This window comes from Mytilus trossulus, chromosome 2, assembly GCF_036588685.1.
Source record: "Mytilus trossulus isolate FHL-02 chromosome 2, PNRI_Mtr1.1.1.hap1, whole genome shotgun sequence".
NCBI classification, from domain to species: Eukaryota; Metazoa; Mollusca; class Bivalvia; order Mytilida; family Mytilidae; genus Mytilus; species Mytilus trossulus.
Window position 1 is genome coordinate 90185872 of NC_086374.1, and position 11008 is coordinate 90196879.

General features: G+C 31.8%; 1 protein-coding gene across 3 annotated transcripts in view; it reads left to right on the forward strand.

The window, feature by feature from the left end:
• The window catches only part of LOC134708317 (multivesicular body subunit 12B-like), a 10335-nt gene extending 384 nt beyond the window's left edge, over nt 1-9951 (forward strand). Inside the window, exons 2-10 of one of the 3 annotated variants that reach the window (XM_063568758.1) lie at nt 2586-2682; nt 3356-3463; nt 3820-3910; nt 4618-4750; nt 5913-6008; nt 6601-6710; nt 7616-7677; nt 8362-8412; nt 9334-9949. In XM_063568758.1, coding sequence (XP_063424828.1) covers nt 2605-2682; nt 3356-3463; nt 3820-3910; nt 4618-4750; nt 5913-6008; nt 6601-6710; nt 7616-7677; nt 8362-8412; nt 9334-9384 — 780 coding nt within the window. In that variant the 5' untranslated portion in view covers nt 2586-2604 and the 3' untranslated portion in view covers nt 9385-9949. Of the gene's footprint in view, nt 1-2585; nt 2683-3355; nt 3464-3819; nt 3911-4617; nt 4751-5912; nt 6009-6600; nt 6711-7615; nt 7678-8361; nt 8413-9333 lie in introns of all 3 variants that reach the window. The other 2 variants (XM_063568759.1, XM_063568757.1) reach the window with 2 other exon arrangements.
• Nucleotides 9952-11008: the final 1057 nt, after the last annotated feature.

The window sequence follows — 11008 nt, forward strand, 5'->3', positions numbered from 1 at the left end:
CTAATACTTGACTCGGATCTCCTGTAGTTGGTGATCGCAATACTGGTATACCAGTATTGTCCACAATACTGGTATAAAAATTTTGTACCAGTATTGTAACTTTTTCTAAAAAAACAACAATACTGGTATAAAAATTTTGTACCAGTATTGTAGTTGTATTGTTGACTAGACAGTAGACTATATTGAAGATCAAAGGGAGATTAAATGAACTCAAAAAGATTATAGAGGATAATTGTGAAATCAATTAACAACCAGTTTAAAGTCATTACTATACTTGCACAAATAAACAAAGGATTGAAATGAACTCATATCATCATTATTATTTAAACAAGTGCTAATAATTTTACCATAGTCTTTATTTTATTTAATTCAATATAGATAAAATAAAATAAAAGCTAATTATTATCTGAGAATTATTTAATAAATTCAAGCAAATAATTAGACTTTAATACTGTAAATTCAGCATTTACTTGTATGCCCTCACATATTTGACAGATATTTTAATACATGTGTACATTTTGTGTGTACTAAGATCACATGCATTTGTTTGTCTTTATTTTCTTATTAATCTTTCACAATTGTTCAAAAGATATCAATATTATTCATTATTTATAAAAAGTTGCTTTATATGAGAACCTGATTGTAATCAAATTAACTGGTTCTAGTTTGTCTACATGAATGTTAAGGGTTGAAGCAGTTGATTCAGTACCATGGACAATACAATTAGTAGCAGATACATGTACATGTATATATACTGCTACATGTACAAATACTAATACTAGACCAGCACTCCTATGTACAGTAAGAGAGCTGTACAGATGCTATCTGAAATAGCTTGTAATCTAGTAAGCATAAGAGAAAGTCCACATAGACTGAATACCTAAATACCAATAAAGAAAGGGGGAGGGGTTGCAGAAATCACATCTGAAGAAGAAATAGACAATACCAATGCTGATGATACAGAAGCTATATCAGCATTAATGTCAATATAAAATTCACTAAAATATACTGCATAAATCTTGGAAAGAGAGAACTGAAAGAAAACATATAAGAAAGCACACTGTGCCACAGAGTTTGTTAAAATGCTGAGACAATACGGTTCCCTTTTAAAAGAAAAAAAATCAGAAGATTTAAAACTGTATTTGATGACAATCACAGAGTACCATCTATGGCATCATCAGTTAAACACAATCATTCCCAACAAATGTCATATGTTAATTTCATTATGCATATATATATGTGACACCTTTAATAAAAGATTAATTACCTTTATTGTTTATTTAAAAAAAACACAATACTGGTACAATACTGGAATACAATACTGGTACAAAATTTTTATACCAGTATTGTAGACAATACTGGTATACCAGTATTGCGATCACCAACTACAGGAGATCCCTTGACTCACAGGGGCCTATATCATATTTGTTTGAGCGTAAATATATAACTGTTAACACAATGTATAACGCATACCTGTCGACTTGTTTATATTGTTTTTATAAATTTAGAAACATGTGAGAGGGAATTCCCCAGTTTTGATAAAAATGCAAGAGTTCTCTGAAATTCGATAAATCTATTTCTGTCATATAAGAACTGAAGTGGAGTTATTCATATATATCACCGTTATGAAACTGATATTTGATATTGTACTTCCATAAAGAAATAGAGGACCATTTAGGTTGTTTAATTAACATTTAATATACATGTATACATGTACGTTCTTGCTCCAGGGTTTGTTTTGGTAATTCTGTGCATTCGTATAGTTTTCTTGACTTCAAGGGGTATTAGATTGAATGGTTGCTCTGGATTCCCCATTCAATTGATTAATTTAAAACTCATGTGATCTGTTTTATGAATGTCTGCTATTGAGGGTTATTTTTGTTGCATAATTTTAAATCATGTGCATCATTTAAATTAAAATAAATGTAGTCCACATAGTAAAGGTGTAACTACAACACCACTTCAGGCGAAATTGAGTCTTCCATATTATCATTTCGAGTTGTCTCCCTTCCGGAAGTAACTTCCTTCAATTCTGAATTCATTCGGTTGACAAAAATTAACTCAATCTGTCGTATTATATTAAACACGATCACAATAGACAACTTTCGAGTTCGATGCATTTCCGTCAAAAACTTTGGTTTTAGTGAACGCCACTCGTGTGTTTAGGTGCGTCATGACTTCCATTTCAATGTTGAGCAAGTGGTTGAAAAACTATAAAGTTATATTGCACGAATAATTCGGCAAATCAAACTCTCATAATTGACAATCTGCACTGCTGTCATTACGGAATTGTGATTAGTTACCTATGGAACAAATATTATTTCTAGTTTACACTGCACAATGACGATCACTTAGACGTTTGATGAACGTTTAAAGTGCAGGGATACAGGCGACCCCTTCTATCTGGTAAAATGACGTCACAAAGGCGTGTATAATTAACGAGTTTTCCGGTGAAATTAATAATAAAATAATGAAAATAATATTATCCAGCTACATGTGTACATGTGTCAATGAAAACAATGGCAATCATATCCCTCAGAGCAATCTGCTCTTTCATTATAACTGTTCTATTCTATTTTATGTAGTAAAAGAATAAAGATAAATATGGCAGATAGTGATTGGCCAATAACATCAGTTGCTGTGGTAACAGACCTTACGAAAGTACCACCTGCTTTCATAGTGGTAATATGTCTTTATGTATTTAACATATATATATAGAAATAAGATTTATTGGTTAATGTTCATTATTGTAAATAAACTGTGTTTTATGATGTATAATCTGCTAGCTATTCTCTCTTATTTTTAAAGTTATGGTATGAGAACATGTTTCTTTTTATGGGAATATGAAAAAGTATAAAATATATTTGAAATGGCCACAAGTTTATCAAAGACATGGACACCCCTCTTGACTGCAGTCTACTGCATCGTTTTCATAGGTAAAGGTGAATCATGAACAAACACAAATCCTTGTTGCAATACATACAGCAGTGGCGGATCCAGAGGGGGGGTTCCGGGGGTGCGCACCCCCCCTTTATTTTTGCCGATCAATGCATTTGTATCGGGACATATGTTTTGCACCCCCCCCCCCCTTTGCCCTGGGTTAGCACCCCCCCTTTTCGAAAATTCCTGCATCCGCCCCTGTACATTTTTGTATTTCTATAAGTTTCTAAACAAAATGTTATACAGCCAATTTTGGTCCAAGATATCAAGTATCCATTAAACAATCTAAATTTCCTCAATCCATGAAAACCAGAACCAACAAATCAATGAATTCTCAGTACAGTAAAGATGAAAGAGTGAGTAATATTTTTATCATATTCATTTTATGTTGTCCTTAATAAATACAACATTGTAGATTGACAGAACATATGATAAAAGACAAGAGGCTGATTTATGGCAAGATGGTCTGTTTGGTAGGCGTGTCTTTAGATACTTGTGTGTAGAAAGATGTGCTCCATCCTCGGTAAGTTAATGACTTAAACACAGATATTATACAAGAAAGTTTTTGAAATACATTTTACATAAAATTGAGAATGGAAATGGGGAATGTGTCAAAGAGACAACAACCTGACCATAGAATAGACAACAGCAGAAGGTCACCAATAGGTCTTCAATGCAGCGAGAAAGTCTTTATCACAACTATGAAAATGAAAATATTAAAAAAAGAGAGGTTGGGAGGTTTTCTTTAGTGTGATACTGGTTGATGTATATTTTTTTTTTTTTTTTTATTTTAAAACATTGACGTATGGCATGGGTTGTGTTACAACATCATCACATGACTTTATATCTAATAATTTTGATTGGGTAAACTTATTTTAGGGTCGTGATGTACTGGTAGATGTTGCTGTAGTTAATGAAAAAGATGCAGTGCCAGCTGGTTTTACGTGTGTTGATTATACTTTAGATACAAGTAAGGTCATAGATTCTTTTTTATAGTAGTATCATAGGCAAAGGTTTCAAGCAATATGATCCTGTGTCCAATTTAACAATGCCTTGTTCTACTTTCTGTTTTAGAGATCTTTTGAAATTTTCTGTTTTTATGGTTATGTTTCACAATTTCAAAAAATTTTAAGACTGAAATTTCAATGGCTGACGTAATAATTGCCAGATCAAAAAGTTGAAAGTGAAACAGATTGTTGTCAGATCCTTGTAAGAAAAGCTTGGACAATGATCTGAATTACATTTAAACTAAGTTTTAAATGTTAAAAGGATATGTATCTAACATGTCTAAGCTTAGCTAAAGGCTTGCTGGAGCTTCTTATCATTACTTAATGTCAATCAAATTTAACTCTAAACAGGAATATATATTTTTTTGGCATTGCCATACTTTCCATTATACAATTATACTTTTAAAATTTTCAAAACTCAGACTGTTTTGGATTTGGATTGAACAAGGCCTCATTGATAAAATTTTCTCCAATCCTGTCCTTCTTAAACCACAGGTCCAGCTGAAATCAATGTCGGAATGAGGCAACAAAATTAACTTTGCAGCATGGTCTCTTTAGTTCTGTACCTGAAATCAGTTTGTCTACATCTGTTTTATATTAGAGTACATATATGTATTTACTGCTTTCCTTGTAGCTTTCACGTTATCCTAACCTTTTTCTTATCTTTTAGGAGAAAAGGCTGTGAAGAAGAAGACATTATGTATCAGAATGATGGCTTCCTCACTGACATCTGATGCTGTGTCAGAATTGATTCTTTTATCAAAAGGTCAAAGGAAACCTCCAATGGGGTATACTCTTGTAGGGTACGTATACTTTAAAGTAGGTCAAAAGATCAAAGGAAACCTCCAATGGGGTATACTCTTGTAGGGTACGTATACTTCAAAGTAGGTCAAAAGGCCAACAGAAACCTCAAATAGGATATACTCTTGTAAAGTGTATACTTCAAAGTAGGTCAAAAAGGCAACATAAACCTCCAATGGATTATGCTCTAATAAGGTACGTATACTTTAAAGTAGGTCAAAAGACCAATGGAAAACTTGGCCAACAGAAAACTCCAATGGGATATATTCTTGTAAGGTTAGTGTAATTCACATTAGGTCAAAAATCAATAAAATACTCCAATGGGATAAACAAAAGGGCAGAAAAAACCCTCTTCTAGGGTATATACACTTGGTAGGGAAAGTACATTGAAGAATACATTAAATAGTCAAAGAGTTCAAAGAAGATTATCCATGGACATAGAAAGTAGATTAATCACCAACATATATAGCTATAGACAACTTTCGAGTTTGATGCATTTCCGTCAAAAACTCTGGTTTTAGTGATCATCATTTGTGTGTTTTCAGGCATCTTCACTCCCATTCCAATGTTGAACGAGTGGTTAGAAAACTATAGTGCTGTTTTGCACATATTACTCGGCAGGATAAATTCTCATTATTGAAGATCAGCACTGCTGTCATAAGGGAATTGTAATTAAGTACTTACAAAACAAACATTATTTCGAGTTCATCCTGCACAATGACAATCACTTAGACTTTTGATGAATGTTAATAGTGCAGGGATACAGGCGATCCCCTCTATCTGGTAATTGACGTCATAAAGGAGCGCATAGTTGATGAGTTTTCTTCGGTGATGGGTGAACTCGAAAGTGGTCTATTGAGAGACCTGTATATATTGTAAACCCGTACCACATCATATTTCATACCCACCAATAATAATCTTCCCTGGGTTAGGTGCCTATTTTTATGGAACAGCCATATGGCTTACCCCTATTCTTAGATGTTCTGTTGAAATTAAGCCATTTTTTTCTAAAAGATGGAATTATAAGTAGTGACTACAGGAGAAGCGTATTACGATGTAAATTTTGAAAGAGCATACATGTATCAGTTTAAACTATAATTGATAAGTTGTTATGAGAATTTAAAGGGTATTTCATAATATTTTAATTACAATTTATTTTTGCAGTGATTTAAACAATATGGCATTATGTTATAAAATGTCAAGAATTATAGCCCCTGTACAGAGACAGGAAGTTCAAGGCTCTTCACCACCCATAAATATGTAAGTTATTACTATTGTGATACTATTTATTAAAAGATACTGTAATATGTAACTCTAATCTCGTTACTTATGTTTAGGTCTCAAAACATGGCATAGATTTTTGAAATCCATAGAACTAGCTCATGATAGTAATGAACTCAGTATTATTTTAGTCAGGCTCAATATAACCTGATTTCTTTAGAAAAATAATAATACCTTTGAATTTAATAGGGATGCAGGGTATATATGTCAATGAGACAGCAACCCAATGATAAAAATAACATGTAGAAAACAACATAAAATCTTCAACACAGACAGTTGTGTATACAATAAATTTAACTATACACAAAAGTTGGAATGATATAAACAAAAACATTGTAAGATCTTCCTTCAAAACCAGATTACCAAAAAACATAAAGATATCACACAAGGCAACCATTCAAGTGGTTCATGACTTGAAACAGACATAAAAATACTTGGTTATCTAGTTTTTTGGAGATTTCCTTCAGTTCGTCATGGATCTGAAAATCAGATAATCTTGTTTTGAAGCATAATTCCTGTGAATTAAGAATTGCATATTTTGATCAGATTCAGACTGTTTTATGTTTTTTAGGAGCAACATAGCAGCTAATTTACCTTATGCAATGCCAGGTACAGCAAGATCAACCAAAACTGGGCCACCAGAAAGAGCCTTCAGTAACTTAGGATTTGCAACTGTCACACGTATGTTACAAAATTTTATGCCCTGTCAGCTTGGCTTAAGGAGCATTAGGTGTTACCATTGAAAATTCATCCTTCTGTTCAGCACTCTAACTAACTTAACCTCATGCAAATTTAATGTATTTCATACAAAATGCTAAGAACAAAAACTCTCAGTCTGAGTGTTTCAATTTTGGCATTGAGTCACTTACAGTTCTAGAGTTATGCCCCTTTATAACTTGGAAAATTGCAAATTGTTTTGTTTCTGCCATTTTACATAATTTTGCCTCATGCAAACTTTATGAAACTCATACACAATGCTTAGAACCACAACTTGCACACAAATTTGGGCAGTAAGTCACTTATATACAACTCTAGAGTTATTCCCCTTTATAATTTACAAATGGAAAATATTTCTAATTCAGCACTCTTAATTGATTTATTTTAAGCAACTCGAGCAAGGGCATTTATGTCATTCATCTTAGATTTGATATTGTGCTTTTCATGACATAATTAAATTGAATGCATAAATTATTTACGATGGCTTTTTCTTTCATATCCTTTACTAAAGAAGTGATTGTTACAAGCAAGCCAAGAATACATTTATAGACAACGAAATAAGGTCTAATGAACTATGAAGAACTGTTAAAACAGAAATGTTTTTTAAATTGTTTTCTTTTATCAAAATTGAAATTATCCAAAAAAATTTCAAACTAGTGTCCCTTTACATAATTTTATGAAAAGAATTTTAATGATTGAAATATTTAAAAATAAGTTTAGATTTGCTTTTGACCATTATAATAGACCATCTTTTTCATACTTGAATCAAGAGAACTTTTTGTTTTTCAAATGAAGGTTTTAATTTAAAAAATCGTCTCTTGGTCCAATTTCAGCTAACTAATTTGAGGTATATGGTTTTTTGTTTACAGCAATGTCAGGAGTACCATTTAAGATCAACCCTAAAATAACAGATCTGTCTGACTTGGCTGATGTAAGTAATAATATTGTTGATTTAATGGCAGTCTAAAAAACAGTTGCATCTTAGAGGTTAGACAAAATGAAATCTGTCATAATGTTGATACTGTTGATATTAAGAATTGATTGCATTAAAAGACTAATTCAGATATTCATCTCTCATTGGAAACATTTAGAACAATAGCCTTTCTCAGTATGGAATATACTACTGTAATCACTAGCCAGTCAACACTGAGGTTGTAAGTTCGAACCCCACTCGTGTGTGTGCACTGGACTCCAATCTGTATTGACTAGGATTGTCAGTTTTCATATCAAAGGATGTGGTTTTCTCCGAGCACTCTGACTTTCTCCACCAATAAAAACTGTCCTTGAAATAGCCTAAATGTGGTGCTTAAAAGTGACCAAAATTCAATCAATAAATCAGAATGGAATATAAAATTATGGCAATGTGGTATGAGTGACAATGAAACAACTATCCACCAGAATTCAAATGAAGTGGATGTAAGTGATTGTAGGTAATCACACAGCCTTCAGGATATGAAACATATGAGACATTCAATTGATAAATCTAAAGGCCTAATTTGCAACAAAACAATTGACCAAAAAAAAAGGGGACAGACTTTTCTGATATAATCTACCATAGATTATAACACTACCACTGCAATCAATAAATGTTATTTTATCTGTTTCATTTTTTCAGATAACAATACCTGAGATTTATAATAAAACACTTGGAGATTTAGAAAGACAGGTACAATGTTATTTAGTTTAACAATGTAATATTTTCATAATTCTGGCAATTTATATACAATGGTTCATGAAATAAAGCTGGATGATGCCATATTGTTCAGGCACCTACTGGTCCATATGTAGCCTTTTAACTTTAAAACAAAAAGCCCAGACATGCACAGAAAAATTAACTTCACTCAAATTATAAAACAAAAAAGCAACAAAATACAACAAATGCAAAAAAAAATTGTTGAATTTAAAATCAGATGAAAAATATAAATTATTTTGCATTTAGTATTTACTGGTAATTGCAAAGACACCGATTTATATTGTATAATATATAATAATGATGTTTTTTATACTGTTGACTTGACACAAAATCAGTACATGCACAGCAAAATAAAAACATTTATTGCTATTCTTCATCTCGATGTCACAGTGAGGACTTCAACAAGAAACAAAACATCTCTCACCTCACTGCAGGTTTAAGACAGCCCTAAGAACCAACATGAGCCAAATTCTTTGTGAATATAATTTTGGATATATTTGTAAGTTGTAACAACACCTAATCAAGCCCAGTCAAAAAGAACATACTGGAAACGAGAAAATATTTAAAACAGTTCCTAAGCATAGGTATAAATCTAAAACTATGTTTACTTAGTAATTAAGGAATCAGATGAAAGAGAAAGGACTAGTGGTCCTTGTTGAACATATATATATATATATGTATTATTGTGAAGCTACCCTATTACAATGGGGGCAAGTGCAAGCGGGTAATGACAGTCCTGGGTCATCAAAAACATAGTATTTACAAACAACATTATATGATTGTAAGAAAAATGGCACAAGATACTTGCAAACATTTTAAAGTCAAATAAATACATTAATGATAAAATAACACAACACATAATTTACTGTTAAGCTGTTTTGTTTTTAATTGCAGTATGAGTATGACTTTGCTACAGAAAGATCAGTGAAGCCAACTCGATACTAAAACAACTTGCAGGTTATTCAAAACCAGGCAGAACAATATGGATGGAATTTATTCATGAATAGAATGTGAAGAACTTTATACTTATGTTGCAGAACAAATGTTAAAAAACAAATGATTTTTTTTATTTGTATATTATTTCCATTATAACAGATATTTACTTATGTATAACAGTACATGTTCTCATCGTTAGAATGTTTCTATACCTTGACTATTAATTGTCACTTGCCACAGATTTTAAGGCTATTGGTTTTGCAAAGAGAACCTAGCTTTCTACAAATTAACTGTGGCTTGAACTAGCAATTGTTCTATACTGAGTTGATACATGGAGGTCTGACCTTAATTGAAGATATTTGTCTCTCACTAAAGTGTATGAGTTATGAATGTACAATGATGTAACGATTTTTAAGATATGTCTTTGTTGGTGTTTGTATATCATGAATTTTAAACTTAAAATCAATTAGAATCATTGCTTTATTTTTAAACCAAATTAAGTTCGTGCATTATTATTTTAATTTATTTTCAGAGTGCTATATGTCATTTTATGTTAACATAAAGATACAAGGGATCACTAATAAGACAACTATAAACATTTACTTTTTGTATTGTAAATTATTTTTATTCACACTGATTGGAAAAGTAGACACTGAAAATCAACGAAAATTCTGTTTGTTTACAACCTTAAAAAATGTTTTATAATCACCTTGTCTACTTTTCTTTTGAATAACAGCTAACATTTTATATCCCCAGTTAACATTATACTTACAAAGTAGTTCAATTTAGATTAATGTGTTTCTGTTTTTCATTGGTTGACTTACTGACTTCTTTGATGCTAATCTTAATACATGCTTCAAAGAAGGTATTAATTTACTTTTGAACCACTTTATTACCCTTGAGTGAAATTATGTGGCAGGATTCCATGCACCAATGAAAAGAAGTGAATGTTATTTGCGTAATTTGCTGATTGTCTTCTGAAAGAATGATTTAAAAGAGAGGCCAAATTTACCAGAGGGAAATTCAAACTAATAAGTTCAATATAAACTGACAACCCATTGGCTTAAAAAAATAATCTACCAACAAACAAACAATAAGACACAAAACACACCATAGAAAACTATAAAGACTAATTAACAAGAACCTCACCCAAAAACTGGGGATGATCTCAGGTGCTCTGGAAGAGGGAGCAGCTACTGCTCCACATGTGGCACCCATCATCCTTATATGAATAAAAGAACAAGTTTACAAGAAGACCCATGGTATGTGTTTGTACATGTTCTGGACCATATGAGTATTTGAACCATATGCATATGGTCATGACCATATGCCTATACTCATATGGTCGGACTATATGAGTATATACTCGTATGGTTATTAACGGCCCAGACCATATGTGTATTTTGACCATTTAGGTATTTTTTTTCAAATATACATTACAAGGTTTCAATAATACAATAAACTTTATCTAAAAAAAACAATGATGGTAACATGACAATGTATTAATTCAAAGGCTACATTAAAATAAAATAATGATGCTAAAGTTAATTTTCATCGCTTATTACATTCTTGCATGTAGGCTTATTGTGACATTTACTTCCACATGCGCGGTAACATAACTTTTTCGAATTTG